We start from the raw sequence: 14098 nt of genomic DNA on the forward strand, positions 1-14098 counted from the left end.
TTGAAAGTAGCACGTGGTCACATTTGAGAAGTTGTAACAAAGTCGTTCTTATTTCAGGACAGCCAGCTGATGACTGGTTACATAATCTGAGTATATGTGATGTGTTCCAGCGTTGCTGCAGACATTTTTTAACAAATCTGTCTCGTTCTCTTGTGGAGTCATTTACTTTTGTCCGTCTTGTGATCGAGGGTCAGTATTTAAGGGCCGTTGTCTTTTTTCCTTTTTCCCCTCACTAGGCGGAGCTGAAGTCAAAGAAAGCAGCCGAGTCGTTCGCGCTGTGCATCGAGAAGTACAACCGCGTGGGAGGAGAGTTTGAGCAGAAGATGAGCGAGTCCGCCCAGGTCAGCTCCGACTCCAGCTGGGCCTAAAGCCACTTTTATCTCTCTCTCCCACCCTCTGATTTACTGATTTATGCATTTCTGCTTCTCTCGGGCTGGATTTGTCTCTCCGTATCCTCCCACCACACGAGAACTCGCTCTTATCTGTTCGTTTGTCATCCTACATCCTGCTTTGCCCAAAAAAGGAAACCTCTGCCCCCGACTCCCAAACACCCACCGACCTGTGCACACATCCCGCAACCCTGCTCGTTACCTTTAATCACCGGCTCTGCACTTCCATGGTTACTGCTGCTGTTACCATGGAAATCTTCAACAAACCCCGTTGAGCGGCTTTGTGTTTTAGATTTGAGATGGCGACAAGAATCTCAGCGACCAATTATCTGTTGTAATAGCTCTGAAGGAAAAGGTCTGGTAGTAATTATGAGGAAGTACTTGGAAGAACAACATGTCAGGAGACGGTCGTCCGGGTGGAGGGAGGCTGCTTTTATAAGATCAAAATCCTTTAATTCGACCAAGAGAAGAAGAAAACGCACGTGGTGTGTGTTCACGCACATTCCTCCTGCAGGAACTGTAAATATGAAACCCCTGAGAAGCCGAGGGCAGCGTGCCGTACACCAAAAACAACACCGGCTTTAGGGAGAAGCGTAAAGGTGCATTTTGCTTGTTGATGCAGTTGACAGACGGGCACCTTCACACGATACAAAGTCAGCGGTGAGGCATGAGTTATTGATTGGACCGCTTTGGCAACAGCCATCCTAAACGATTATTCGACTAACTGTTGAAGCTAGTTATCCACAAACTCACTGCCAAACTAAACCAAATGCACCAGAGATGGTTCAGACCCAGAGCAGTTTGTTGTGATGTTTCAGGGAGAAACCAGTTGCATACACAGAAGCGTTGCAGTGAAACCTTGAGCCGTGTCACAGTGCAGATGGAAATGAGGACTCTGCCTGAGGCTGACAGCAGCAGTATTTTATATTTGCTCTCCAAGCCCAGATCTTGCATGTATAATTGGAGTAAAGGAGCTGGCACAAGCTTGCTCATAAGCTTGCTTCTCCACCGAAAGCCAATTTCCCCTATATCAAGACAATTCCCCTGAAGCAGACAGCGACAAATGAGCTGGCTGAATAAAGAGCCAGATCAAACTCAAATGCTAAATCTTCTCGAATTATCGCAGGTTTAACGACCTGGCGAGCCGGTGCCTCCGTAGCTGGCTGACCGCCCAGCTGCAGCGCGGCTCTTTTTCAAAGGCTATTTCCATTTTATTGAATAAAGGTCGAGTTTGAAGAGTGTGGTGGCTGCTCGAAATGCAGAAAAAAACCAAGCCCCACAGTAAGTAGCTCTTAAATCTCAAACCCCACACGAGGGTTTTGGCGCCGTAAAGCAAAGGCTTTTCTTGTCTCACCATCTTTGTCTGTGTGTGTTCGAGCAGAAGTTTCAGGAAATCGAGGAGGCTCATCTGCGGCAGATGAAACAGCTCATCAAAGGTTACTCCCACTCCATAGAAGACACCCACGTCCAGGTGGGACAGGTACGCTGGAGTTCATGTGAAATCCTGCTCTCATATATTTTGCCTCGTTCTTTTCATGCCGTCTTTTTCTTTCATCGTTTCCTCCTGGAGTTACGTTTGTTTAAAGCTCGGTGGGAGAGCCGAGCAGAGCCACAAATCTGGTTCAGGATTTGTGGTGACAGCCGATGGTAGTGGACCGCACACGCTAGGTGTCCTTGCAGATGTGTCAGAGGTGGAATGGTGATTCCAGTGTTTCCCAGTATGACCATAAACAGCGTGTGCTCTGTTTCCTGCTGGGGGGGGGTTATGTGCAGTTTATATTAAACAAACAGTGTTTGTGGGTAAATTAGAGCCAGGAACTGACGCATCAGCACACAGACGCTGTAGCGGTGCGTCGTGGTGAAGAGAGAGCGCTTGATTTACCGGCCAATCTACGTCCCTACCCTCACCTGTGGTCACGAGCTGTGGGTAGTGACCGAAAGAACGAGATCACGAATAAAAGTGACAGAAATGAGCTTCCTCTGACGGGTGGCTGGCCTCTGAGGAGTTCAGCCATCAGTGAGGGGCTCAGAGTAGAGCCGCTGCTCCTCCACATCGAAGGGAGCCAGCTGGGGTGGTTCGGGCATCTGACACGGACGCCTCCTGGGTGAGGTGTTCTGGGAGAGATTACATCTCTCCGGCGTGTCCTGGGTCTGGGTCAGTAACCAAATAAATCCTTCTGCTGTTCTCAACTGCAGGTTCACGAAGAATTCAAGCAGAACGTGGAGAACATCGGCATCGATAACCTCATTCAGAAATTTGCTGAACAGAAGGGCACGGGCAAAGATCGTCCAGGTACTGTGAGCTGGCTCGTCCAGTTAGGAGGAAACATTCAGCTGCAGAAGTTGCATAACAAAATATGAAGACGCCCACATTCATAACAGCAGCGTGGAAGCTGATTCACAGAAGCAAACTGTGACTGGCTTAAATGGATGGATGTGTGTGTGATTTTCATGCAGCTGCGGTTGGATTTGAGGAATACATGACAGCTTTGGCGCCCGAAGGAGGGAAAAAGAGTCGGGCGAAGGCCTTCAGGATACCCGGTCTGGGCAAGAGGGACAAAGAGCCAGACTCTGCGTGAGTGTGCGCATCAATGCTCCTAATAATACACATCGAGTGTCTGAGGGATTTTCTGATTCACCTGCGTGTTCGTCTTATTTGCAGCGATTCGGCTGTGACCGAGGCTCTGGTGAGTATTTCACAAAAGGTTTAAAGGCCTGTGCGTGTGCGCGTGTGTGTGTGCGTGCGTGTGTGTGTGTGTGTGCGTGCGTGTGCGTGCGTGTGTGTGCGTGTGCGTGTGTGTGCGTGTGTGTGTGTGTGCGTGCGTGTGTGCGTGCGTGTGTGTGCGTGTGCGTGTGCGCGCGTGTGTGTGTGTGTGCGTGCGTGTGTGTGCGTGTGCGTGTGCGCGCGTGTGTGTGTGTGTGTGTGCGTGTGTGTTTACAATGTGCCTGACGGTGTGGGGTTTCCTCGGTCTATTTCGGTACTTCTGGGAACAAACTTGTGCCAGAGGGGAAGTGCAGCGCTCCACGTGAGGGCACGTGTTTGCGTACACAACTCGGTGGATACGCAAAGTGCTGTAAACAGAGGTGTGTAGCTTCGGCCTGTGGTCGCTGCCACAGTGTCATCCAGCAGACTGAGACGGAGAGTAATCTAATTACACAGGTTTGGTTTCTCGATCAATGGACTTTAATTAAATCAGTGGCTGCTTAAAGTTTAGATATGAAATTGTGTTTTATTTAAAGGTTAGATTAGGTTATGATTAGATTAATAAGTAAACAAACAGTAAACTGTTTATTTTTTATTTAATTTTTTTTGTATATTTTCATTTTGTTTTGTTATCTTTAACCTCGTAAGACCTGAACTCTTCCACAGCATCTTAAATTTCTCTTTGATATTTGGGCTGATTGGGGCCCAAGAATGAAAAAACAAAGAATTACCAGATTTATTTTTTATTTTTTTACCTTATTTTTGTTTTTAAGAAAAATGAGAGCCACGTATGAGGATATTTGTTTAAAATTTTGATAGAACAGCAGCAGCATAACGTCCTCGTAAGTGGATATCAGGCCCATGTAAAGCAAAATTGAGTATTTTGGTCTAAATAACCCAGAATGAGATGTCCACACATGTGGACGCAGGTCCTAGGAGGTTAAATGAACTTTAAGAAGTTTGCAGTGGTTATCTGTAGGTAACTGGCCGTGAATAACTAAGTCTAACTAGCTGATCAGTTTATTCTCTTTCTCTTTAGAGATGAAGAAATAAGATCTTAAATGTACAAGTGAGGTCAGAGGTCAAATGTTATATTTAGAATCCCCGTATACCTGGATTATTACCTGAATGCTTCCAATACAAACAAAGGCAGCAGAATGTTTTAAGGATAAGAGACAATTTATGAACCTTTGACCTTATTTGACCTTTAAGAAAAGGTCAAAGGTTCAAAGTAACATGATCTGAGGAATCTCCGTGCATCATTCCCTGTATGTTGTGTTTTATATAACAGTATTAACACTTTGGCCTTCAGATCAACACATTTCCCTTAAAGGAAAGGTCAGAGGTCAAAAATGTTACACAGTACTTTGTTGTAATAATCAGTTTCTAAGGCTTTTTTTTTAACACATAAATCTTTCATTTAACCTTGAACACCTCGGTGCAGGCCAGATGATAAGATGACCCCACTCTGCAGCTCTACAACGTTTTATCGGTTCTGCCTGTAAACACGAGACCTTTGAATGACTCATTCAAAGCTTTCCGAGCTTTCACAGACTGGACGACACATCCCAGCGCCGCCGCAAACACGACCTCATTGACGCAGAGCTCAAAGAAACGAGAAAAACGGCTCATTTTTCATGTATAACTTTCTAGAGTTTATCACTGATTTTATGTTTGATGCTGAGCGGGTGACGCGGAGCCCAACAGCAGGCCGTTATTGTCAGACTGCGACGTGTAATCACTGAGTGCTAATGTAAAATCATTGATCTTTACATCTACAGCACGTGGCTTACTGCAGTTAAGCAGCAGCTGCAGCTGCATTTGTCTTATTAATGTGACTTTTATAACCTCGTCATATTAACTAGATCACTCGCCTGCTCCTTAATTATCGTCTTTCCCTGCGATCCTGTTCAAAAACACGTCGGCGGTCTCGGTTACACTCGTCATCTCAGACCCACAGAGGTCTGTTTGTTGAAACCGCGTGTAATGAAATATCATCTTAATAAGCCCGCGCTCTAAAAATAACTGCTCCCATGTCGGCGAGGTATTAGTTTGGATTTCCTCTCGTCTTTATCGTGCTTTCGCTCCCAGACGTCCTGCCTTGCTTAAACGATTTCCGTCAAACTTGGAAGTGCTCTTGCTGCTTCAGCGAGCTGATGGCAAGAATGTGTTTAATGCACAGCAGCTGCAGCAGTTAGTCACCGACTACCAAACAGTGTGTCATATTTTTCAGCTGTATTATTCCCACTAATGGAAAGCTCTCAGTGCGCGCAGGTCGGAGTGCTCAGTTACACCGTGTGACAAAACCCTTCTTTGTGTCAGATATCAGCCGCTTGTCTCTGATCCAGCTGCTGTCTGCCTCCCTCTCTCCCTCCTCTGTGCGCGTATGTTCCCATTCATTCCCGCAGAATTCCCCCCTGGAAGTAGACGACGAAGGATTCGTCATCCGAGCTGACAGCACTCAGAATGATATCCTTTTGCTCCTCCTGCATTCAGGGCCAGGAAAGACCATTAAGGAATATTTCTGTTTTGAACCTGTAATAAAGAATAACTGAGGATCCAGATGCGTGGCAAACAAAGAAGACGCCACAGAAAAGCCTCAGTGTTCACGAAACTGTTTTGAAATGAGCTGAAAACGTGGAGGCGACTCTTCTGTAACACGTGACCTTACTGGGAGTCGATGGCACCAGCTCAGAGTAACTTTTAATAACTTGTGTCCTAAAGAATCGTCTGTAATCTTTTTTCCGTCACCTGTCTGCGGTGTCTCGCCCTCTCAGGAGTTTTTATTTAGTTTTTGGTTTATTCCGATCATTTTGTAGCAATCTCTTCTCTCTGGAACATCAACGTTTTTGATTTAATGTAACAGTTTCAGCACACGAACACTCCCAACCCAAGAGGCTGAGTGCGTCTTACAGCCGCTCTATTGTCTTTTTTATGTCTGCACTATTTCAATTTCATGCCCGTATTTAATCGATGAATGTCCACCATATGTCATAAAAGTCTTTATTTAGCAGCCCGGTAATAACCATGACCCAGAGTGTCCACAGTTCAAGTCTAGCGGGGGTCTTATTCCCGCCCTCCCCGTTAGTATTTCCAACTTAGTCTGAGCACCGCTCAGAAACTCTCCAAAAGAGTAAACGACGGCGATTTTGATCAACTAAATCTCGATAAACTTCCTGTTGAGTCTTGGGTCTAAATGTGAACGAGCACAAATATAACGAGGACCATCTGTTGGATGAAAACTGGAAGAACAATCGCTGCTCCAAATGATTCACGTCTCTTTCGTTGCTGTGACCGAAGGAAAGCTTGACTCAAGTTGAGTGACGACAAATTATAACCCCTGAGATCACTGCATGAAGTCTGGGAGACCCCTTAGCTGAGAAGGATTACGGTGATCTTTAAATGGTTTGTAGTCAGAAGGTGAGAGATGGAGTTTAACCAACGCGTCTGCGACGTTTTCAAATTAACCGTAGACGCAGACGCGCCCCTCGGCTCGGCTGCGTTCGTGTTTGGTGGCAGTGTGAGTGGATGTGAGGAGGCTGCTCTCCCTGCCTGTGCCATCTCTCCACTAAGCTCCCCGCAGACACTAATCAGAGTCTGAAGGTGCACGTAACATTTTCATATGCAGATTGAAGTCCGGGGAGAGGAGGAAGGGGGTGTGGCTTTTCTTGTGGGTAATGATGTGGCAGGAAGTGGCAGTTTGACAGTTCTGCACCACTTACCTGCAGGAAGCGGCGGTCCTGCTTATGTTCATCATGTCCGTCTGTCGGCCCCTCGTTGCTGCTGGTTGTGTTTTTGTTCAGATTTTAATGAAATGAAATGTTTCCCGGTTTAATTATATTTTCCTGTTTGTGTTTCTGAAATCTCAAGTCTCAGGTGGATCATTTTAACTGAAATTAAAAACAGCAGAGTCTTTGTGTCATTTAACCATCACGTAGTTTCTTCCTTGACCCTCCTCCACGCTGCTCCAAGGAGAAGGAGACCAACTTTTACTCCAGCGATTCAGACTTTGATGACGAAGAGCCCAAGAAGTTCCACATTCAGATCCGACCGGTGGCCAGCAGCAACCGCAGCAGCTCCGTTGCCACAGAGAAGGAGCTCAAAGCTACCGTGGGGGCGCTTACGCTGCCACCCAACAGAGGGCCGAAGCAGCAGGTTGGCTTTGATTTCCTTTAAATGAGGATATATTTGAGATGTGCACGTTAACCCTCCTCAAAACAGTCTGAAGACGTACTCTTAGTAAATTCCACAAAGAGACAATATGATGACAAACACATTTAACTTTGAACAAAAAACCTCAGCATGTTTTGGAAACGACTACTTTGTTTATCAGCACAAAGTTATTAAGAAGCTAAAGCTTTGTTCCTTTGGGTATATTCATGGGATTTATTGACAATAATAAAAACACCCAGCAGAATGTCAGCTCCTACCCTTTTCATAGCTCAATATATTGAATATTTCTCACTCTCTGTCTCGACTTTCAGGTCAAGCGACATCTCTCCCGTAAGTTTGAATGTTGGCATTTAAACTGCTTTAAAAAAGAAATAATAAAACATTTCCAGTCCTTGCTGGTGTGCAGTAATACCTCTGCTTGTAACATAAGGCAGTGGGAAATGTTTAAAGTGCCATTTCTTAACTTTGTTTCCAGGAAACTCGAGTACCGCAGGAGGCCGATCAGAAGATGGGGACGCTGCCTCCCGCAGGGGTGAGTCTTTCAGTATCCAGACATCCAGTCCAGTCCTTTATTTACACAGAATAAACAATAAAGATCTAAAGATAAATTTCTTATTGGGGAAAAATAATGGACAGATTAATGAGTAGTGAAGGCACTTGATAGTTTTCAGTTCTGTCTCTGTTTACATCTGTAAGAGTGTTTTCAGGTTGGTGTCCTTCGTTTTTGCGAGTCAGAATCATCTGTGTATCTGCAGCATCTCTCTGTGTTTCTGTCTAAGGTCAGGGGTCGGCAACCCTGGACGCGCACCGGCTACCGGGCAAATGCCGGATGGTGATCTTTCTTTTTTGTGGGCCGATTTTTATTATTATTATTTTGTAGTGGTATAAACAATGAAAGGTGGTGGATTGGCCAGATGCTGGTCGATTAACAGGGAGAAGGGGGCACAAAGAAATACTTTTCTTTCTTATTCTCATTTAAAATGTCTCGCTTTTAATAAATAATTATCTGAATTTTACAACCAAAGTTTTTACCTGATGTAAAATGTATAGAAATCATACATATACCAACAAGACTGTACATCACTGTCACAGCAGCGTCTGTTTTCATTCAAAGGCTTCATGGCTTTAATACCTGGGGGGCCGGTCTCTAGTCAAAATGCCCGGGCAGATGTTTTGTCCCAGTCCAGCCCTGGGCACGACACACAGTGAGTTAATCTGAGAAGGTGCATTAAAAAATAAATGGCCGGGCCAGCGGTGCACATCGCAGATTAGCTCACATACACACATTAGTTGTGCCGCTTCTTAATGACGGCATCTTAGCTAACAACCCCAACTACCAGACTCAACTTGTAATTGGCTAAAAATCACTTCGCCTACCGGTGAGAGGGACGTTGCTAGCTGGCAGTTTTTTCAAGCGATGTTGAAATTTCCACATTCCAACACTTCAAATGCTTCAGCAGCTGTCGGCTCAGCGCAGCATCAGCACCGCTGAAACACACGGATACATCCGTAGACTCGAGACAGAATTCACAATGCGTTTTCAGGACTTTCAGGCGTTTGGACCAATGTTTTCTTTTCTGATCAAACCAGAAGCTTTAATGAGCAGCTGGTTGTCTCACATTAACTGGCTGAGTTAATGCCAGTTAATGCAACATCGAAACGCAGCTGATTGAACTGAACAGCTCGACTCTGTGGGGTCAAAGTTTGCAGAACTACGAGCGCAGCTGGACTCCACAGCTGTGCGTGTTCATGGAGCTGCATGTTCACCTGCTGGACGTCACTACCTGACAAGTTTAACTGTCTTCAGAACATTGCAGAGGCCTTATTGACAGTATTTGGCTCTACATGTCTGTGTGAGCAGGTTTTCTCTCACATGAGTCCTGAGGCAGCCTCTGAATGCTGGACACTCGGAGACCTGTGTCTCTGAGTGGGAGACCAGAGATCACAGTAACATGTGTGTCTCTGTATTAACAAACATGCCATGTTGGCCCAGTTTATTTTTCTTATCATTGTTGTGAGGAGGCCATAAATAGCATTGGCATTTTCTGTTGTTCAGTTCATTTGCTGTTTTGGATAAAAAGTCTTTTTTTGTTTCAAAATAGCTGATAACTATTTGCTGACAGCTGCCAACATCTGCAAACAAATATGATTCTATAAAGTGGTTCTATGTAGTGTGTAACTGTTGATATACAGCCTTATTACATTTATTGCTAATGCAATCATATGGCACACTGACCTCTGAGGAAACTTTAGATGCACTCATCATCAGAAATCTGATCTAGGCAGAAAATCTCTTCTTTGGTTGACCTTGCACATACCAGTCGTTAGTCTGCTCGTGCTCCGAAGCATGTTTTATTGCAGACTGGTTCATTATTTTGTCAGAGGTTAGGCTCAAGTGGGAGTCTACAACCTGCTGCACTCCACCAGTGGGGAATCTCCCTCTTAAATCCACAGGCAGCAGGATTAATGATCAGCATCTGATTAAAGCCGTTACTCTGCAGTGACAGCAGCACTGGCTGGAGCTCAGTGAGACCCGGCTAATTGCTGGTATTTATTACAGAGAAGATATTGGCGGGGGGGGGTCTCATGTAGTCTCATGTCAGCTCGTCCCAGCCTCTGAGAAGCTCTGACGAAGGACAGCGTGCTGCTGATTAGTCCCGATGTCTCGTAATGACGTGTGTGTCTGTACAGATGGAGAGCAGGAGGGCCTTCGCAGGTCCACCTCCAGCCCCGATCACAGTAGGTAAGCTACCTTTGCCCTTCACATCATCTTCTACCTGCTTTAAATCTGGCTGTGAGCAGGGTGGGGACACTGTTTTGGAGGTTAAATGGCATCATCAGCATCATCAACGGCCTGTGCAGCGCTTTGAAGCTTTCACCCTCTTCCATCTCATTTTACCTTTGCAAGCTCGTTTAAATGTGAGGCTCATTCGTCTAATTACCTCGTCCTTTCGCCTCCGTCGCTCAGATGAAACGACTGTTTTTCTCGGTGGTAGTGTGGCCCGTATTGTTTCTACCTTGTTACCATGGCAAAATGTAGTAGCGTTAGGCCGGTGTTTATATGATTGTGGACAGATGTGACAGCACAATAGCGCCACTGTGATGCAGGGGCGCGAATGATACGCGTGACCGGGTGGCACTGGGCCCACACCTTTACGCTGTGGAAATCTCGATATGCTGCTTAACTGCTTACCCAGTCAGGGTAGCTGTCACAGGGCAAGAGGCGGGGCTACACACTGGACAGGCCACCAGTCTCATCACAGACAGCCACTCGTGCTCGCATGCACATGCTCGCCAGATTAGACCAGTTCCCCGACACGCTACTCTTTAGCCTCTGGCAGGAAGTTGAAGTACGCGGACAGAGAACCTCCCTCTGCCACTCGCTCTGATTTTCTTTATCGTTTCTTCGCTACATCAGGTTGAGCTCGACAGCGTCGGGCTCGGACAGTCTGTTTGGACCGCCGCTGGAATCGGCCTTCAAGTCCAAAAGCTTCGACAGCCGGGACCAACTCAGAGAGCGGAGCGCGTTTGGAGCGTCTGAATGTAAGGTTACTTTCATTTAACTGTTGCTTGTGTTTTGTTTCTTACAGAGAGACGGGACTGTTGGACGACCTGAACATAAAAGCTCTAAATTCTGTCTCGGCGCCGTTCCCACGACTAATGTGTTGATTGTGTGTGGCAGATGCTGCTTTCTCCTCCGACTCCTCGTCTCCGGAGAATGTTGAGGACTCTGGCCTCGACTCACCCTCCCATCAGCCCCTCGGACCCTCCCCCGAACCAGCAGGCTGGGCGGCCTGGCCTCCTGCATCGCAGAGTAAAGAGCAAACACGGGGTCGACCGTCGGACCCTTTCCTTTCCGCTTTCCGTGACCACTCCCCCGGACGCAGTCCTCACCCGCAGGATGACCCTACCGCCGTCTGGTCTGTCGCTCCGTCGCGCCCCTCGCGAGTTCCCCCTGATAAGGACCCCTTGTCGGTGCGGTTCCCCGCCTTCTCTCAGTCCCTCGCCCCACCAGAGATGGAGTCATCAGTGTGGAACTGCAAACACATCCCACCCGAGGATCCCTTCCTCGCCGCCTTTGAGAGGACCGTCACCCAGGAGACGTTAAACCTGTCGGACGCCTGGGCGCGCCCTCCGCCTCGCACTGCTCAGGAGGGCAGAGGAATGGATCTGCGAGGGGACCCCTTCTCCGTTACCTTAAACGACACCAAGACACTTCCAAGCACTTCCTCTTCCTCTTCATCCTCCTCGTGCAATCGGAAAGAGAGGGAGAGGAAGCGGGATCGCAGCCTCCCGCCTCCCATTTCTTCCGATGACCCATTTGCAATCACAATGATCGGCAGCCCGACGCATCAGTCGTCGCTGGCGGCAGCTGTTGGGGCGATCCCTCCACGCGGCGGCAGCGGCGGCGGCAGCGGCAGCGGCGGCGCCGCCGGCGCCACCAGACTTGGATTCGATGCCAATTCGAACACTTTACCGTCAGCTCAGCCAAAGAAGGAGCTAACGCACTGGAACTCGCTCCACAACCCATTTAGTGAAGGCAACGGCTCCAAATCACAAGAAGCAAGCGGAAAAGGGGAAGGTGGCGGCGGAGAGAGGAGAAAACACCGATCATCGGAAGGTGAGCCGCGCAGGAACGCCCCTCCCCTCACGAGGCATTCGGGGCCCCAGGAGGATCTCTGCTTTTCAACAGACAAAGATCAAGACTGTCTGGATCTCAGCACACAGATGTCCTGCAGTGTCAGCTCTCGTAAGGGTACTGCTTTATTCTTTTAAGTTTCTACTGACTGTATTAAAAACATTTCCAGTTCTAATTATAAAAGTAAACGCCGAGAGTCGTGCTGTCCTCCAGCCTCAGTCTGTGGCGCTCCTTAATTAGTCACAAAGGTAGCAATCAGTTTCTTCTCAGAGTAGTCAGAGAAATGAAGCATGAATATGCACATATGCTGGATTTAGTAACACCTTCGTGTCACCTGTGCTGTTTTCTGGCTCACACATTAAAGAGTCAGCTGTTTTCCACTTGGAAAGAAAAGTGCTTCAGACTCTCGCTGTGATTGGCCCTTCTAGGTGGGCTAGCCCTTTTATTTCACGTTGAAGGTTATGCAGTCTGATTATTTAATAGCACGTTATGCCTTCCTGATTGGTCATTAGAGGCTGCAGGGTGGCTGCGTCTGATTAAAACAGGGAAAAATAAACGCTAAGCGGAAGGACTGAGATAAAACACATTTAACCAAGTAGACAATACTACAAAGTTAACCAGCAGGTACTTTTGATCTAGGGCCTTTTTTGAAATACCATACCTATAAGGCGCACTTAAACTCCTTTAATTTTTTCAAAAATCAACAGCGCGCCTTATGTGTGAATTCTGGTTGTGCTTACTGACCTCGACTGATTTTACGTGCTACACGGCGCTCAGACATCCGTCACAAATGTTTTAGTCCGACTTTGGTCGGATGGATCGTCGGAGAAAGGAGCCTGGCGGAGTCATCTGGGTCCTAAACTCCGTCTGTTTCAGGTAGTGATGTGCGATACCACTGATTTCCAAGTAAGATTCAGGGTGGAGTCGACGATACTGATCCGAGACCGATACTTTGCACAAAAACATTTTATTTCTTATAAATTATAGCTTCATAATGATTACTGGACATCAGATTACTTGTTCTTATCGCTTAACAATGTAGAATTCATCATATAGAAATAAAAAAACTGAAGTTGTGGCTATTTGAACACCTTGCCTGCCTGCAGCACTAAAGGACTCCGTGAGAGACGTCTGTCTCGCCCTAGCAGCACCTGTCCCTGTCCTCCTCTTCAGTTCATCTTAACATACGCTCGTCATGTTCTGTGATATGATTTACTCTGAGGTGTTTGACGAGGTTTGCGATACATTTCTTGCCACATGTATCGCAAACCACGCCTCGGCTGTTTGTGGAGGTAAAATACGTCCACACATGACTCCATTTAAGCTCAGCCATTGTTGTGAGTGCGCACGCCAGAGGCTGCCACATTTATACAGCTGTTCAAATGTACAGCTCTGCTATCACTTCCAACATAAATGAAGACAGAAAACTAAACAGCAGTGACGTTTGTAGGTAGGGCTGGGCCATATTATACCGTTCACGGTAATACCGGTATAATGTTAGGCAACGATAGGAAAATGAAATATCGCGATAGAATGGGAGTAAAACGCGCATGCGCAGTGCCTTTGTTTTCATACGCACATGGCGGATTGTTGAGTGAAACAGATGAACCAGAATTGGTTTGTAAAAATGGTGCAACTTCCGTGATGTGGAACTGGTTTGGTGTTTGTCCGTCAGATACACAACAAAGCACATTTTTTTGCAGAACATGCAAGCGGCCGTTGTTATTGTCGTATTTGTCGGACTAAGATGCTCTTAAATCTGGGAGTAATCTGGGTCCTAAACTCCGTATGCTTCAGGTCAAACAACACTGCAGCATCACTGAGAGTTAAAAACTGTCTAAATTCTTTCATCTTTAATAAAACGATCAGCATTGTTGCTTTACCAGGTGTAACTATAAAGTTTAACTTCCAGGCATCCATGAAAACAAAAGTTATTACATTTAACGGAGTTAGAAGTTAGCAGGAAGCTAGCGGAAGTTAGCTCGCTAGTTTCGCTAGTTACCTAAGCATGATATAGCATGTTCTGACTGAGAGATTTCTGAAAAAAAATCAAACGTACAGCTCTGCTATCACTTCCAACATAAATGAAGACAGGAAACTAAACAGCAGTGACGTTTGTACGGTTACTGAAGTTGGGCTAGCTGGTATATAATGATGTGCTACGTGATCGCTAGCGACACAGCTATGTTAGCA

The 14098-nt window shown here is 46.6% G+C and overlaps 1 protein-coding gene across 4 annotated transcripts in view; it reads left to right on the top strand.

Moving 5' to 3' along the window:
• The window catches only part of fcho1 (FCH and mu domain containing endocytic adaptor 1), a 62909-nt gene that overhangs the window by 40056 nt on the left and 8755 nt on the right, over positions 1-14098 (top strand). For 2 of the 4 annotated variants that reach the window (XM_080291699.1, XM_080291700.1), the window contains exons 7-19: positions 237-341; positions 1614-1670; positions 1771-1869; positions 2586-2682; positions 2847-2964; positions 3052-3076; positions 5502-5562; positions 7055-7248; positions 7578-7596; positions 7742-7798; positions 9958-10009; positions 10685-10809; positions 10949-12022. In XM_080291699.1, coding sequence (XP_080147825.1) covers positions 237-341; positions 1614-1670; positions 1771-1869; positions 2586-2682; positions 2847-2964; positions 3052-3076; positions 5502-5562; positions 7055-7248; positions 7578-7596; positions 7742-7798; positions 9958-10009; positions 10685-10809; positions 10949-12022 — 2083 coding nt within the window. The remainder of the gene's footprint in view (positions 1-236; positions 342-1613; positions 1671-1770; positions 1870-2585; positions 2683-2846; positions 2965-3051; positions 3077-5501; positions 5563-7054; positions 7249-7577; positions 7597-7741; positions 7799-9957; positions 10010-10684; positions 10810-10948; positions 12023-14098) is intronic. The other 2 variants (XM_080291701.1, XM_080291702.1) reach the window with 2 other exon arrangements.

The sequence above is a fragment of the Astatotilapia calliptera genome, chromosome 17 (assembly GCF_964374335.1).
Source record: "Astatotilapia calliptera chromosome 17, fAstCal68.1, whole genome shotgun sequence".
Classification (NCBI taxonomy): domain Eukaryota; kingdom Metazoa; phylum Chordata; class Actinopteri; order Cichliformes; family Cichlidae; genus Astatotilapia; species Astatotilapia calliptera.